The sequence below is a fragment of the Platalea leucorodia genome (genome assembly GCF_965183815.1).
Source record: "Platalea leucorodia genome assembly, chromosome: 22".
NCBI lineage: Eukaryota > Metazoa > Chordata > Aves > Pelecaniformes > Threskiornithidae > Platalea > Platalea leucorodia.
This window is the reverse complement of record NC_138844.1, coordinates 4,874,859-4,892,916: the sequence shown is the minus strand read 5'-3', so window position 1 is coordinate 4,892,916 and position 18,058 is coordinate 4,874,859. Positions and strand designations below refer to the sequence as shown.

The 18,058-nt window shown below is 49.7% G+C and overlaps 1 protein-coding gene across 1 annotated transcript in view; it reads right to left on the bottom strand.

The window, feature by feature from the left end:
- Window positions 1-18,058, bottom strand: part of SKAP1 (src kinase associated phosphoprotein 1) — a 158,826-nt gene that overhangs the window by 113,830 nt on the left and 26,938 nt on the right. The window contains exon 4 of the mRNA XM_082331735.1: window positions 13,446-13,562. Within this exon, the coding sequence (XP_082187861.1) occupies window positions 13,446-13,562 (117 nt within the window). The remainder of the gene's footprint in view (window positions 1-13,445; window positions 13,563-18,058) is intronic.

Here is an 18,058-nt window from a genome sequence, read left to right as displayed (position 1 = left end):
GTGTGTTTTTCAATCTTCTTGCTTTGCTTTTCTGTTGGTTGAGGTTTTTCCCTTAAACAAATTAAAGAGTGGCTTTGCGAGACCTTAAATATAAAATTGAAGCATTTCTGATCAACTTATTCCAAGCTGCATTTGAAAAGAAACACTTATGTTTGTTTGTTTGTTTTTTCCAATGAGATTTCTCCTAGACTGGGGGGAGAGGAGGGATACAGATTTTTTTCCTCGATTCAAAATAAGATGCATTTTTTTCCCCAACAAAATAATTGGAGCTGATGGATCTGGTCCAGCAGAGCTAGCAGATGCAGGGAGACACGCAACGCAGACGTGGAATTTCCACCTACAGATGAAAATAAAGCAACTTCAAATCAGCCTTGGCAGGAAGCAAACTGGAAACCCATCTTAAGAGCAGCGTCACCACCCTGACGTCCACTAGATGACAAACATAGCTAAAAGTTGGCAGCAAAGATTTCTCACCTACGTGGGAGATGCCATTACAACTTGAGGGAGCCAAAGTCATGTTCTGCTCCTTGATGGCTAGAGAGATTACTCAGGGAGCCATGGGCTCCCTAGATTAGAGCTAGGACGGGGTGTGAGCATGGAAAGGGGTAGACAAATGTACGCATTTATTGTTTTGTACTTCTAAGGTTGTGCTTTCCTTCCCACCAATCTCCATTTGCGTGCAGTCTTACAGGAATTACGATAACAAAGTTCCCAAATTTCCCAAACCACTGACCTTTCCTTCTAATCATAGCAGAGGGCTAAAAATACGGAGAGGGCAATAATCAAAGGTACCACCAAAGTTTAAAAATACAATACCAAGGTGAAGGTGAAAAATGCTCTGGCAAATCTAATGTCACACTCATAAAATAACAGATTAAAAAAAAAAAAATCAAAAAGGGACTAAATTACTTTATGAGCACCTAGACTATAATTGCCTTCTTAGCAACAAGCAACCTTTGGGATTTTAAAGAGCGAATGACCCTAGGCACATGCGGTCAGCCTTTCTGATCAAGCTACAAAATTAGCAGACGAAGGGTAATGTGGAAGATGCAATATATCTAGAGACTTTACTGAGCGTTTGATGTGGTGCCACAGCAAATCTCACTGAAAAAATTAATTTACCTCAGCTTGGATAGAAGCAATCGTCACAGACTGAAAATTGGCCCAAGGGCCACAGACAAAAGCTGGTGATAAATGGCTTTCTGTCACGTGGGGAAGAAGCGTCTGTGTTGGGGTACTGCAGGGTATTAGTCCCCGTTTTATCTAAGGCAAGTAAACAGTCCATTAATTCAATGAGCAGGAAGATACTAAATTAGGTGGTAATGCAAATATCAAGTGAAAGCAGAGGAAATAATAGTAGGGGACACAGAGAGGTTAGGAATATGGATAGAATAATAAAATGAGATTCATCCCACTAAAGACTAAACCAGGGTAACAAAAAAAGTAATCCAGAGCACATCCAGCACCAGGGAATGTTATGGAGTACAAGGGGAGAAAATAAGAATTTGCAGTGTAATTGAGGGTCTCAAAAATAAATTGGTTGCATGGTGCAGAGGGCAGCGGGACCTGCGCCACTGGGCGAGAGCAGGGGAGTCGGGGTAACAGTCGGCTTCTTCCAGCAAAGAGGCAACGTCAACACGGGCTAAACCCCAGCTCTGGATCTGGCCCGAAATCTTGGCAGCTCACGCCTCATACGCTGGCCCCACGAAGGGCGTGCGCAGGAACAGGATGGAAACCGTTTCCCTCCAAGGTGAGGGGATCCCTGAGCTCATCCTGCAGTGCACAGCTCCCTGGAATAATCAGGTCTGCTCTGACGCATAAGGATGTGAATGAAGTTTAAGGAAGCAGAAATCGGGGAAGACTTGAAAGCTCCACTGAGCCAAAGACCTCTCCTGCAGACGCCCACAGCCTTTGGGGGACAGCAGAGTTCTGTCTTTTGAGGTAACTAAAAGTGGGTAAAGCAGAGACACAAGTTATGGGGGGTGGAGAGCACCACCCTATACATATTTTCAAAGATTGACACCAACCGCCTGCCTGCTCCACATCTTCAAGGAAAGTTCATCTCTATCGAGCATGTCCTCTCCACACACCTCATGCATCAGGTGTTTTATCAGGAAAGGCAGAGTGCTTCCAGGATTTGGAAGGAGTTCAGAGAGTACAGGGAGCTTCACTCCACTAAATTTTGTCCTCCCTTGGGTTTTGTGACTTCTTTGCCCACAGCTAGCACAGCCCCTCCTAGGCATCTCTTTTGGCAGGCTCTTGTTGCCCTCAACATAAGACTGTCTCAGCACTGAATGCCCTTGCCCCAGATACCATCAGTTTAAAGTTAAAATAAACTTCCGACTTCTTGCTCCAAATTCCATCATTTTTGTTAATGCTTTGATCCCCTGCAGAGTGATCCCAGACCATTTTCATTTACAGCAGATGGCCAAGTCTCATTACTAAATGCAAAATAGCTCTTTGGCCGGAGAATCTGAACAAGGTGTTTGGGGCTCCAAGGCATTAAGATGCGATTGCCACCTACACTACAGGCTCTGTATTGGACCTGGGTCAAGCCACTTGCACTCCACATCGGCCCCAGCTCCATGAGAATTACTCCCTCCGCTCCAGTGGATGAATCTTACTGTAAAACCAGGGTAATGCTCTCCTCCTGCTACTCTTTGATTTGCCTAGGAAGCTCTTTGGGTTTGTCCAGGCAAGGAAGTCAAGGCTTCTTTCTCCAAAGGCCACCCAAGCGCCAGCAGCATCTCTGCACTGCGTCGCCGCTGGGAAGGTGCCATTGCGAGGGCAACTTGGTTAAAAACCGCAGCTGCAGAGCCGCAGCCCTGGGTGATGGGAAGTTTCAAGGGATTGATCTATCTGCCAGAGCGTTTGTTCAAGCAGAGGGTGAGGGTGGAGAGAGGAACAGCAGCAATTCACCAATTTCAAACAGCAGCTCCCACTTTAACCTATGAGTGCAGGGAAAAAAAATAGGGGTGAAGCTTTGTAACCAAATAAAGAGAGCTGTGAGCTCAATAACAGGCATTATCCTATGGCAAAGATTTTGTTATTGTTGAGTACTGATTCCTTTATCTCTCGGAGACAATCAACCTTCAGCCAGAGGAGTCTAACCTTAAAACCCCATAACTCAATTTTACATAGTGTTAAAGTTTGGGGGGATATTTGTCAGTGCTGGAGCTGATACAATCAGTCTGGAGGACCCTAGAACAAAGAGCGGTGGGTGAAGAGCGTGTCACCTCCGCACACATTCGTTTCCTTGATGAACAAGGAGCTATTAGTTGGCGAGAAAGCATTATCAGGGTGAAGGATGACGCCGATTGTTTCGGCTGCTCTTCCCGTGACACTGGATTAGAAGAAGTCCCAGTGTTTGCTCAATGCCCCACCGGCTCTGCCCCCGCTGCACGCAGGTACGCGTCCGCACGCTCACAGCCACCCTTCAACGCAGACCAAAAATCAATCTGGACACCCAATCTCTTTCAACTGCCACATCTCTCCGAGGGTTAAACAATAAAAGTTTAACTTGTTTTAAGGAGTAGTTCATCACTGTAAGCTTTAAACAAAGCGACTCTTTAAAATACACATGTGCACACACACACAAAATGCCTTCGTGCAAAATGACAATGACAGAACATCCAACGTAGCCTCTTTGCTTGAGTAAACCCACCGGCAGGTACAACAGCTCTAGGGAGAAGCTTGCTGAATAAAGTTGTACTTGACTCCTTACATTTAAAGGAGGAATGAAAGAAATGAAGAGAACAAAACAAAACAAAGAGGCCTTTTCTTCCCTCCAGTTGCCCTTTAATGCATTTCGCTTTAGAATTTATTATAACCAGTCTTTAAATTAAATTCTTCAGGACAGTGGCTTTATTTTTGCATGTAGTGATTTTCAGCACTACATAACCTAAGTAATAATTTAATGTATTCCCTGTGGCTCACACTGAACCACACGTTTAAGCACATGCTTAAGTTGGAATGAAGTCAGTAGTAGTTTAGCACGTGTTAACATATATATAGCAGGGGCTTTTATTGCTCTCCAGACCATTTCTCTCAGGGGGGAATTTTGTATTTCGGGACTTACGGGTGTTTTGAGATTGATTCTGAAGGATACGGGTACAATCATCATTATTCCCACGAGCAGTTCCACCCAGGTGAGCAGACAATACTCTGAACGTGTTTGTGGGATGAGGCCGTCCTATCTTGCTTTTCCCCCAAGGGAGAAGGGCCCCGAGGCTCTGCGCGCATACCAGAACATGGGGAAAGCACGTGTTTTCTTTGCCTTTTTGTCCTCGAGTTGTCACCTAATGTGTCCCACAGAGGAACGAAGAGAAGCCTACCCTGGTTTCAGACAAGTCATCTTGTCCTTCGAGCAGAGGAAGAGCCTCCTTCACCTCCTCTGCTAACAACCTTATTAAGCTCAAAACTCTAATATGAAAAAAACAAAACCCAAATCTTTGCTACAACCTCAATACATTTCAAGTGCATAATCTAGAGCACCTCTTACCCTTGCTCCTGTTGAACTATGCACAGAGAACCCACCAAATATTCTATCTTACTATTCACGTATTTGGTGAAAGAGTGCAAGTCTAGATTTGCTGGAACTCCATCACTACCGGTGCCAAGCACGCTCAGCCCCTGGCACTTCTGCAAGGGCGAAACACCATTTCCCAAGTCACGGCGAGGTCCTTGGTGCCAGCCGGGAGCCCTGGGCGTCCCGAGGCTGCTTCTGCACGGCCACAGGCCACCGACCGGCTGGTCCAAAACCGGCACCCGCCCAACCTCAGCACCCTGCCCCCCGAGCACCCCTCCTACGGAGAAACCCCCGTGCGGGTCAGCCACGAGAGACTGTATCGCCTGTTAATTTAGGAAACTAGAAGCACTTTTTTTAAGAAAAGGGCAGGAGAGACACTGTAATGAAGTTCCACTCCAACACTTTGTTAACTTACATTTCCTGCATATTGATCCCTCTGCTGGGGAGAATATAGAGACACAAAGCGTTTACGCCTTGGATTTACATACTCATGAATAAAAAGGCCTTTAGGAGGCGGGCGCGTAAGTTATCCCAGCCCCCAACGCAACAGTAACCTGCGCATTGATAATTCACGTGCGTTTGACATGAGGACCACGCAGTTCGCCACGAGAGGAAGCTCCATCCCGGCTCCTGACAGCTGCCACGCCACCGGGACCGCATCCGACAGCATCGGCTCCAAGGCGCCCGCGCCCCGAGCCCCCCGCTCCCGCTGAAATAATCTACGGGCTGAGGGCATCCTCCGCCGCAATTAATTTCAAGCTGCGATCGTAAGCCGACGCTCCCCGTTTCCATGCAAGCTCACTGTTGTTAAGCCGCTTACTAAAAAATCCAAGTAACACCTTGTCATTAAAGACTGTCCTCTAGGTACGGAAAATAAATCTATTCATCTGATCCTGCACTTATAAAGCCATACAAAGAAACTGCAATTATGCTTTTTCCCTGTTGGCAAGCAGTGAAGAAGGCAGGATTTTTGCTTTAGAAAAGCCGCGTTAATGAGTTATTGGCATTTCACTGACTTCTAAGCCATGTGAATTAGAACTCCTGTCTGGGGCCCCACAGCCCCACCAAACAGCCGCGATTTTACACCACGTTTCATAACATTTTTGTTTTTCTTAAGAGCTCTTGCGATCAAGGAATTACTTGAGAATCCCAGCTTAAAAAACAAACAAACATCCCAGTGGTTGGGCAAAAACCCCCTTCCAAACCACAAACTGAGGCATGCAACACGCAAAGACTGAAACATAAACATATTATTTCGTGTAAAAGCAACTCATGCTTTTAAAGCCAGCGCTTGAATCCTGAGGTTGACAGTCCTCAATTGCAAATAACCACCATGAAATTGCATCCCATTTAGATGTGGGAGCTTACGGGATAGGCTGGACCAAAACATTTTGGGGCTTGATCTGGTTTGTGTCAGGATTACGTCCCAAAAGCAGCGCTAAGGAGCCACCAGACAGGAGGATCCCAAGAGACCCAGGCTGCCAGCCCCACGCAGGGCTGAGCATCCGCGGGGACTCGCCCTCCAGCCCTCCCGTCCGCCGCTGCCGATGTGTTACGTTTCAACACCTTTATAAAGAAGAACTGCTTTTACGGGGCGCAAGGGAAGATAAGGGGGGGAGATTAGACAAGACAGAAGGCGCTTGGCAATCGCCCAGGCTTCCACAGACACCCTCAGCACGAGAACAGCCTCTCAGACCAACTTCCAAACCTCTCCGCTTGAGGAAAAATGACTTTGAGCTCAAAACGGGCACCCGCAAACCCGCGGGCTCAGCCGGCTGCCCTCAGGACCAGCATCCGCAGCTCCGCGTGCCCGGCTGATGGAAGCCGCAGCCACAAGTCAGATAGGATTTCTGCGGCAATTACTTGCACTACAATTTGCTGCAGCTGTAAAATCCCAAATGAGAACATGAAGCCACTTTGGGTTGGGGTTGGTTTTTTTTTTTTTTCCCCTGTTTGTTTTAAATGAAAGCTGAAAATCTTGGTAGCATTACTCTCACCACTGCTTGTTCTCTACAAAGGTCTGAGCTTTCCTATATAATTTATGCATCTGTTTCTGGCAGCCTGCAAGCAACCCACCCTCCTCCTCTCCACCCCGAACAAATAATCCTTAATATAGAGGTGAACCGAGTTGCTCTGTATAAAATATAGCCAAACCTTTTGACCAGCCAGAGTACCGTTCCAGGAACTTATTTGCACAATGCCAGAGACATTATCGCACTGGGCTTGAAAGCGCTAATGTTATGGTGCATTTCCATTCAGAAAACGATAAATCAAAGAACGTGAGCTCTGTAGCTTTAAGGGAGTCTGATTTCTTTACAAACTGTCACGCAGCATTAGTAGGTATTTTTTAGGAAATATGTTGTTTTCTTATACATGGATCTGTGCCTGTTCTCCTCCCCTTGGCCAAACTCACATTGAACTGGTCAAACCTGCTCCCAATCATGGTAAGGAAGCAGGAGAAATAACCGATCCGTGTTTTAACCTCTCGCTCCCTGGGCTCGTTCGGACGATGCCCGAGATCAGAAAGGAGAGAAGCCAGGAGAGAGCTTCGGCGGCCATCGCGCTCCTCACAAACCCCTTCCCCGAACGCTGCCTACGCTGTTTCATAAGGCTTAAAAGTACATCAACAGCAAGTTTATAATAATCCAGTCAAAAGCAACAAAGGACATTTCTGGACATCAGGGAGGCCGAGGTAATTGCTTCTAATGGTATTTGAAAAGAAAAATGTAAAGCTTTCAACTCCAGCATAAGAGGCATTTCCACTCATCTGCGGGCATTCAGGGTTTGATCTATACAGACTATCGAACTCGCAGATACTCAGCATTTCTGAAACAGGTTCTTAGTCTGCATTTTATTTCCCACACTTTCTTGGCGTTCGGCAGCATCTGGGCAAGCGGCTCCTTCGGCCGCGCTACCCTCCCCTGCCTCGGTCACGTAGCGCCTCACCGCCGCTCTTTACCCCAGCACAGCGGACAGCAGGCTGTCACTGGGGAAGAAAACCACAATTTCCCCTTTTGGTTTGGAAAAGCAGAGACCTGCTGTAACTCCATCGACGCGAGGGCTTCATTCAGGCCCACGCCGAGCTGCCAGAGCTCCGGCAGCGGCAAGAAGAGATCCGCAGGCCCCCCTGTTTGGGAGGTTGCTGGGGTTTCTTTGCGGGGCGGGGGGGTGTTTGTCGGTGCGGGTTTTTAACGTAAGGGGAAGCAGCGGGCACCCGCGCCCGGGCGGGGTCCGAGCCGCGCAGCCCCGCGGGAGCGGCGCCGCCCTGCGCCACACGGGGGCGCTGCAGAACTCTGCTGCCGCCGCCGCCGCGCCCCGCCCGCGCCCCGCCGTGAGCCCCCCCCGCACGGCCCCGTGCACCCCCCCACCCCCGGCGTGCATCCCCACCACGGCCCCGTGCACCCCCCCACACCCCACTGCACGGCCCTGTGCACCCCCACCCCCCCCTTGCACGGCCCTGTGCACCCCCCCACCCCCGGTGTGCACCCCCTCACCCCCGGTGTACACCCCCCCACCCCCGGTGTGCACCCCCTGCACGGCCCTGTGCACCCCCACCCCCCCCCTTGCACGGCCCTGTGCACCCCCCCACCCCCGGTGTGCACCCCCTCACCCCCGGTGTACACCCCCCCACCCCCGGTATGCACCCCCTGCACGGCCCTGTGCACCCCCACCCCCCCCCTTGCACGGCCCCGTGCACCCCCCCACCCCCGGCGTGCATCCCCTGCACGGCCCCGTGCACACCCCCCCCACCCCACTGCACGGCCCTGTGCACCCCTCGACACCACCGGTGTGCACCCCCTGCACGGCCCTGTGCACCCCCACCCCCCCCTTGCACGGCCCTGTGCACCCCTACCCCCGGTGTGCACCCCCTCACCCCCGGTGTACACCCCCTCACCCCCGGTGTACACCCCCTGCAGGCCCTGTGCACCCCCACCCCCCCCCTTGCACGGCCCTGTGCACCCCTCGACACCCCCAGTGTGCAGCCCCTGCACGGCCCTGTGCACCCCCCGACACGGCCCCCACACGGCCCCGTGCACCCCCCAACACCCACCCACACCCCCCCTACACGGCCCTGTGCACCCACCGACACCCCTGGTGTGCACCCCCTGCACGGCCCTGTGTAACCCCAACACCCCCCTTGCACAGCCCCGTGCACCCCCCAACACCCCCGGTATGCACCCCCCTGCACGGCCCCGTGCACCCCCCAACACCCCCAGTGCGCACCCCCCCTGCACGGCCCTGTACACCCCCCGACACGGCCTCCCCATGGCCCCGTGCACCCCCAACACCCACCCACACCCCCCCTGCACAGCCCCGTGCACCCCCCAACACCTCCCTGCACAGCCCTGTGCACAGCCCAACACCTCCCCTGCACAGCCCCATGCACCCCCAGCACAGCCCTGCGCACCCCCCAACACCCCCTGCACACCCACCTTCCCCCCAGCAAGGCTGCACACCCACCCCCTCCCCAGCTCCTCCAGGTGCCACTGAAAACATTCCCACAGGCTGGATTTTTAAAGCAATTAATTCCATATTTAGGAGGCGATTCCTTAGAGTTCAGAAGCGTGTAGGAAGCACAGGGAAAATAAAAGCAGCAGCTGTAGCTGTAGGTGCAAGGACTACCGAAAAGCAGGGAAGCACATGTTGTTCAGATCACTGCGCACTTCAGGGAGAACGGACTGGGTGCTCCAAAATCCCCCCCGGAGGGGACACAGCACCCCCTGAGCGAGAGGAGCGCCTCCGGTCTCGTGCAGAGCCCGGCTGGGGCTGCCGTGGGCAGGCAGGGAACGTCCAACAGAAGGTTACGGACTTCTCCCCTGGATTCCGGGAGACCTTGCTCCGGAAGAATTACGTACAAAACTCACGTTGCTATTTTATGGTTTCCCTACCCCTTTCTATGTACTAGAAGGCCAAGCATGAGCAAATGGGGCCTTTGCCGGGATGCAAATAGGTTCAAGAAGTCCCTGGAGACGGATTAAAGACGTGCCACCTCTTTACAGGCTCTAACCCCCTCAAAACCTTTAGCATCACGTTGCGTTTGTGTCTGCGTCCCCCTGTCCCCCCAAGCCGCTGGAGCGCAGTGAAGCACCATCTCATCTACCACCCTTTGCACCTTTTAAAGATAAAAGCCATTTTTAGCATATTGTTATAAATCAAAGGGAATTTTTACTAAAGAACTGGATTCAAAGACACTCAGAACTTACATATTTTTAAAAACCCACCACACAGAACCAAGTGAGCTGTAAGTATGTTTGGCCAAAGTTCTCTGATGGAAAAATCTTGGAAGTCAGAGGCAAGATTTCTTACCCCGGAGACCATGCCTAACAGAACCCGTAAAGTACATTCCTGTCGCTGTGAGTTATGCTCCCTTCCACATGCTAACGGATACCTGTGTAATATAAAGAAAATATATCGTCGCTTATGTTGTTGTGACACAGCAGCGCGGCCGATAGCCAGGCGCGGGGGCAGAAGCCGCGGTGGCCCTCAGCCCCACGCGATCCCGCCGTGACACCGAGCGAATCATTTGGGTCCTGGCTCAGCATCCCTCCGGCAAGGGATCTGATGCTCCGGAATGACCTCGGAAGCACCGCTAAGGAGCCACGGGGAAACCCCAACTCCTAAAGCGATACCTAGAAGTGCTAAATATTAAGACGCACAACTCCCACCCCTCAGGACGCTGTGGTATCTACCTTCTGCTTCAGCAAAACTAAATAAACGAACACTGGCAAATTAAGCGATCCACCAGTTTAAAAGACAAAACACTTTTGAAAAGTCTTCCAGTGGTCTGAGCAGAGTACATTACATGGGAAGTGTCTCCTAAGAAATACTTATCATTATAACAGTACTTAGCACTTCCACAGTGCTTCCCAGCCTCCCAGCGCTGTACAAACATTAGCTTCTTAATCACTCATTAGGGACGATCCTATAGCGCCGGGCCATGCCTCATTGAGTAAAGTCATCCCCAACTCGCTCCGTCCCTCTTGCTCCCTCCAGAGACAACTTTGAAGGTTCTCTCCGATTCCCACGAGAAGTTCAGAGCGAGCAAGGAAAAGTCTGTTCAAAACGAACAGCGGCGGCATTCCCTTGCCTCCAAACTCCCCCATTTTTCATAGCAAGGAGAGGCAGAAGCGAGCATCATCCCAGCCAGCGACCTGCTTCCGTTAAAACCTTGAATTAATAAAAGCTGGGAAATTCAGGAAGGCGGGAGATAGCAGCCTTTAACAGAGCTGTGGGCTTGCGCCTGAGGACATAACCTCTTGTTGTTGCAAAACAAGGCTAAGGAGGGATGGAAAAAAGCCACAGGAATGATAAGTATGTTCCTACAACCGGCCAATTTGTTCTTCGGGCTGTAGCTGGATGGATTGCCCCCATGCATCAGCCCCCGGTGCTGCCTGAAAGGAGCAGCTCTCGGGCACTTATCTGTACGGCAGCAGCACCCCGAGGGTCCATCGCGGCCCAGGCTCCGCGCTAGCACACAGGGTGCTGCTCCGGGGACCTTGCTGCCTGCAACGGAGAAGGGAGCGCGGAAGCACAAAGGGGCGCAGTGAAAGGGAAGGTTTGCACGCTCAGAGAAGCCAAGGCAAACTTTGATCATGAGGAAAATGGGTTCGTGCAATCTTAAAACTTTCTACTTTTCCCACAAGGATGTTCGAATTCAGAAATCAAGATGGTTTGACACACTCTTTAGCTTAACCCACTTCTCTGAGGTAACGATTTAAACTCTCAGGTGACTGACTTCATATTCGTTACCAAAAAAAAAAAAACAAACCCACACCATTGTGCCTTCACCTTCTATAATGAAAAAAGTAAGCAAAGAAAACAAGCAAAAAAAAAAAATCCCCCAAGTAAACAAAAAAAAATCCCCCAAGTAAACAAAAAAAAAATCCCCCAAGTAAACAAAAAAAAAATCCCCCAAGTAAACAAAAAAAAATCCCCCAAGTAAACAAAAAAAATCCCCCAAGTAAACAAAAAAAATCTGACAGTAAGTCATCACAGAAATTCAAAAACCCGGAGGAAATCACAGCCCCGATCCATATCCATCCCGCTGGCAGAGCCCTAGAAAAAAATCGTTCTGATGATGCCCCTCCAAACCACAGCAGGGCAAAGAACAGGGTCCAAAATCCTGTGTTCAGCCTTTTTCGCCCTTTAATATTACTGCTTCAGACTACCAACAGCCTGCATCCAATCAGCCAAAATTGCTCAGCTTTCATCCAGAACGAACACACACCACGTCCAGCCCGTGCTTTGCTGTTATTCAGCACTCTTACCAGTCTCCAAGAACTAACACCTCATTTTAATGTAACTGCTCTCAATGCCAGCTTTTCCCCCCTCCTTTTTGTAGTATGTAATTTTCTATGTTATCAATCTCCTCGCCATTCACCCATTTGGGCATCCTTCCATCGAGCCTGGCATTTCATCTGTGTCTGAAAACTTCCAGTGGTGCCAAGTGTTTGCATACCTTGCAAGTGTTATGTCAAACTCTGCCCCTCAGAGCTGCCAAAAACCACCACTCAAAGTTAGCAAAGCAAATACCTCCTTAGACAAGCTTAATAAACACGCCAGGAGAAACCCTAGACTTCATAAAGACGTTGCTCGCCTGACGAGGCCAAGCTTGAGGTCTTCAGCACCCTTTCATGTCCCATTTAGGCCAACATCCATTATCCTTGTCACACGGTCTCCATCCGCACTCTGCGTAAGTGCATCATATCTGAGCACACCGATTATTTAAAACAGCCAATCCCAAACCCCGCACCTCTTTTCATGCTGCAATTACCAGCCAACTATCAGACCAACCTTGTCTCTAATCAGTCTAAATTAAGACATTTATTTTATGGCATAAATCAACACACACAGCAGATACGCCCAGCGTTTTGCACTGCGCAAAGAAGCTAACTTTGGTGCCCATCGGCTCTTATGGCCTTGTCCCAAATAAATCCTCATTTCTTTCTATTCTTGACTGATGACTACTGATTCCTACCAAGAGTGGGAGTAGACATGAAAGAGCACATTGAGCAGAGAGAGGTGGAGAAGAGGAGGGTCTGAAGCAGAGAAAATGAAAGAGGAAGGACAAGGTGGGGGGGTAAGAAAGCACGGGGGAAAAGTGCAAGGGAAGTGAAAGAGGAGGAGGAAACAAGATCTGTGGGAAGCGGGAGACTGAGAATCTGAGACCAAAGCGGTCAAGCCTTCACTAGGGCCCGAAGATAACCCCTGAGAAGATCAGAACAATCTCAGCTCTGTAGGCTTCAATTGCAATAGCATATCACAAATCCATCACTCCCAAACCACCACTCCCAAGCAGACGTGAGCATCGCAGCAGCTCTTTGCCCCAGAAAACCCCTGTCTGACATTTAATGCCTTGGAAAGCACCCTTGGCCTCGGATGCCAGCTCCCATCCACCGCTCGGCTGGGAGCCCTTCTACGCTGGCAGGAAGGAGCCCCAAATTGCCAAGCACTAGAAGGTCCCACAAAAGGCTCCCCAAAGCAAAGCCCTTTGAAGAGGCCTAATTTTCCAAGGGTGGGAGGAGACAAAGTTTGTGGACACAGACCCTCTAAAGTGTGAGGCTGAGCACCCAAGAAGAAACGCACCCAAAAGTCACATGTTAACTTTGGGAAATGCTAGCCACCGGGTCAAATTCTGTTCTTTTCCATCACCATTGTAAATCCAAAACAGAACAACCAACTCAAGTTTGCACCAAGATAACCAAGAAATACATTTAACTTAGCAATACTAAATTCGGGATCGCCATGGCATTTTATGGTCTTTGATAAAACAGGTACCAGTTAACAAACAACAAAAAAAAACCCAAACACCTCCAACATTATGAGATGGATGAAGGACAACAGGGAAGTCATACTAGATTGCACTTACCTTTCCATCATCTTCCCTCAAGGACTTCAAAAAGCATCAGTGACTTACCATCGTCCTGGAAGTCTGATGGAAGTGAAGCATCAGATGTCATGGAAGGAGCCAAACTCCAGCTCTGATTTTCATCAGAACTGTCCTGTCCAAAACCAGCATCGTGCTGATCCTCTCCTAGAAAGAGAAGGAGAGCCTGATTTTAGTGAAAAGGACTCATTTCTAAATCCAAATCTTATTGCCTACACCATGAGACGTGTTTCCTCCTGGTTCCCACCTTCCACTGATGTTCTTTACAAAACCCAAACCCACTTTTGCGGGTTTAAGGCCAGATGCATCATTTAGGGCCAAGGCAGCGTATTCCTGCTGCAAGAACACTCATGCTGGATACGTACAGACTTCACACCTGGAGGGCACACAAGGAGGAGGCTGGAAATACCAGTCTTGGGGCCAAACTTGGGGAACACCTTCCTTGTTCTTGCCCTCAGTACATGACCTCCGCATAAATCATCCACCTGTAAAATGGAGGACTATGCTACCTGCTTCACGGGAATGAAAAAGCTTCCTATATTGTAAGAAAAGGCTCCCTGTGACAGGCAGTCCCATACAAATTAACAGAGCAGGGGGGCTGCGTGGGGAGGCAGGAGCTATTACCTCCCCATACTCAATGTTGCATCGAATTTTTCTGTAAGCAGACATTTTGCTAGGGAATTTGCTGCTGATATTGGATTTTATGCAGAAGGCACTTCGATACTACAGTGAGAGATGTTAATATCAAATTTTAATATAAATGGGGTGCAGCTAGCCTACCTGTACAAGGAAACACTACTCGCCCTAAACAAAGCAAAAAAGCGGTCTTTCAAGCTTTTGCCTGAATACACACAGCCCAGACTGCTGATAACAGCGGTAAAGACAGCTGCTTACTCATTCAACACACAACAAACAGCACAAAAGGTGAGTTTTCAGCCGATGTTAATTGTGTTCAAACACTAAAACCAAGTTTTATCTCAGCAAACAGAGGAACTGTGCCTCACAGTTTAAGTCAAGCACTGATGAAAGGGTACCAAGGCCTGGAACGGAGGCTTACAACACCAAGAAACACGGTGGAGATGCCATTAAGTCTCCGGGTGCAGAAAGACATGACACAATGCTTTGGATGTTTTATTTTCAGCATCCCAGGTTGCAGCCTTCCCTTGCTTGCTCTGAGCGCGAAGCTCTCGGAGACCCCGGGGCTCCCGCGTTCACGGGCGCATTTTCAAGAAAACTTCAATTCTTCAGCAAAAGGAACAATCTGGCTGTGAGGAACATAACGCACCCGAGATTGTCCTCCCATGGATCAGATCCTTAAACAAATCACACAGTGTGCCAGACACCATGATAGTCTTGCTGATATTATAAGCTCAAAGGTCTTGAAAAACTGATTGAAGATTTGCCTTTGAGATTTACCGAAGGCCTATGGGGGTCAGCCCTGGCAGTCCACCCTTTAAGCTATTACAACTTTCCTAACGGGGGAAGAGCCCAAGAAAAAATCAAATCTTTTCCCAGCTCTATGCTCCCTTGCTTCCAGCAGCCACCCCAGCCCGCAGTGCGGAACATCAGATTCGGGGAAAAAAAAGGAAATTCAGAAAATAACTTTTCTCCTTGTGGGAGGTGAATCATTCAGCATCTGCATTACTAGTGTCTCTTGCCAAGAAGAAAGCTGCCGGTCCCTGGCCCAAAAGGGCAGGCTCTGCCCGCTCCGGTGGGATCAGACATCAGCAGAGGTGGCACTGCAGTCACCTTCCATCCACGGGCTACTTCTAAGTCGTGAAGAGTACGCAAAGCACGTTCCTCTACGCTACAACAAACTGAAATTCATGCACGCACCTCCACGAGGAGAGAAAAAAAAAAAACCAAAACCAATTAGGGGTTAAAAAGCAGCGACCGAAGCCCGGGCTCCGCTGGCCAGACTCTGGGAAGCGGAGCGCATCCGTGAGCGCACCACTGACCGCCTGCCCTTGGAGAAGCCATTTCAGTGCTTTGCTCGGTTGTGTGTGACAAGGGGATGTTTCTTCCTTGTTTTACTGTAGCACTTTGAGATCCTCAAATAAAAAGGCTCTAAAAAGCCTATATAAAAAGCTGCTACCAAACAGCAACAGCTCGGTGGCGTAGGAAAACACAGCGTTCATTCTAATGAGGAGCCTTCCTGCGTGCCGTGCTGCAGCGTTGCGGGCTCGACTGCAGCGATGTGAAGATGCCAGCGTTATAAGACGGTTTCCATAAGCCCCTTAAAAAGAACATTTTCTTTCAACCAAACTGCACCCTATTAAACCTGGCTTTTCGAACGCACACCAAGGTAACAGGTGGTCCCCTATAACGAGATACAGGTGCAGGATTATGGCGATAACGAGCAAACTGTTTCTGGTTTCCGACTAGCGGGAGGCAGGGCGGCACGGCGCAGCCGCCGCGCTGGGCAGGCACGGCTCACGCGCCGGTGCGTGGCTGCAGGAAACCATTTGGAACAAGAACAAGGGCCCAATCAGGAAAGTTGCTCGCAAGAATAAGTCACCGGCTTTAACGGCAGGAGAAGCTGGTACGCACATCGGCCGCGGGGAGGAACCGAGCCACAGGTCTCCGTTTTGGCAGAATAATTCCCAGGCGTGAAATATCCCATAGGGGGGTCGGCACCGCAAATGTGCTCTTTCTTGCTGTCCTCATGCAGGAGTGGAAATTGGGGTTTCACGTGTTCGTGCAAGCTACCGTAACCCCCGCAAATGCACCCAGGCTGCAGCACGCACATGTGTGTATCACGCCAAGCACAGCAGGACTCCAAATCGTCTGAGCTGCTGCAACACAAATCAATACAAACAAAGGCATTTTGTTTGGTTCAGCATTAGGAATATTTTCAAACACGGCTTCTAGTTGCAGCAACAAAAAAAGATCAACAAAAACGCTGCACACATAGCTACTTAAAACAAATCCTATTGCCTTTCCGTTTGGATTTGCATTACGAGAACTTCTTGTGCTTTAATCCACTTCTCCATAAAGTTTATGGAGCAACAACAGCTAGTTGAGTCCAAGCAGAAAAAATAACCAACAACTTGTCAGGGGCCAAGCTATTGTTCTGAATGAAGAAAAAACTCATTAGCTTTTAATGAAAACACAGGGAATAAAAACCAAATAGCACAGAACCCCAGCAAATAATTACTCTGCACCTGACGCAAAGCTGCTCTATCTTCCTACTCAAATCCTCAGCAAAATTCCCCAACTTATCGCTCTTTGGAGCATGAACAAAAGCAAGATTGACTCTAAGGGGAAGAGCGAGGGGTTCCTTGGGCTTACACCTCATCCGGGGGCTCCCGCGGCACAGCTTGGCTGCCCCCGAGCGTGCTGAACGCCGGCCTTCTTGCTTCAGGACAGTCGTGGCACAGGAAAAAAAAAAAAAAGAAATAATGCCATCTTTTAGCCGTCTGACATTTTCTGCAGAAACAGTTTCTCGCCCAGCAGCAGAAAGAGGGGCTTGAAGGCATTCGGTGTAATTAGCACAGATATCACGCTTTAGCCGTATCGACTGCGAGCAAATTGCAGAGGGGCCAGATTGCGTCTCCGGTGCCGGGGGTGGCCCCAGCAGAAGAGGGGGTGGCAGTTTGGGGCGCAGCGACTGTGGAGAGCAGCGTCAGGCCGGTCGCGGCAGTCCCACCAGGGCCCCGCGGGACCTGCGGACATCGCACAGACCTGGCATCAGGCAGAGACGCAGCCCCTGGCAGACCCCCTGCATCGGAGGAGAAAAAAAATGGCTGAGAGGAGAATGAAAAGAACCTAATTAAGCATTAACAGGGCTCCGAGCGAGCAGCAGGAGCAGGACCTCCAGGAGAAAGGGTCACCACGATCAGGCAACGCGCTGTTGCTTCCTCCTCCGCAACCTCAGGAGCAGGAGCGCTGCTCCCTGCGAGGAGGGGAATGATCTGACCCTGCCCTGCCTGTTCGCTTTGGGGCTTGCCATGCTGGAGGGTAAAAATGAAAGCCCTACCTCGGCTCTGGCGTAGCTGGAGGCCCTGGCAGATGAGAGATCTTAGGACAAACGCTAGGAAAGCCTCAGCTCAGGTTCTGGTTTTGCTCCAGCTCTGTTGTGCAGCGCCAGAACAAGCCTCCGTGCCCGTCTCCCCTTCTGCAGAAGCAGGCGAGGGAGAGTTACTCTCTTTTAAGACTAAAACTTCTTATTGAGACCTCAAAAATAAAGTTCCCCAAGACCGAAACGTTTTCCAGACACGAACCGGCAAAGACGTTTTCCCTTCTTTAAGCTGCAGTTTGCCTCTCACAGGGGGAAAAAAAGAGAGAAAAAAACCCCAAGCCGGACCGAACGCATCCCGGCACACACAGGAAGAGAAACCATCGCAATAGGTGAAAGGGCTTTGTAGCAGAAAAATATTCCTTGCCAGTAGCTTGTTAAGGGAACTGCAATTAAGCTTACTTTGCATTCAGTGAAGGTCTTTATCGAGGTACCCAGAGTTTCATTAAGCATCTTTTTAGAGCATAAGAAAAATCAATACCAAGCAAGTTCCATTTACGCTTTTATGATAAGCTTGTTCGTGCCAAAGCGGAAGTAAAATCCCCAACTCGAGTTAATATTCAAGGAAACGAAGTTCCTGCTTTAAAGTAACGACTCCTTAGTACCAGACTACAAATAAAGGTCT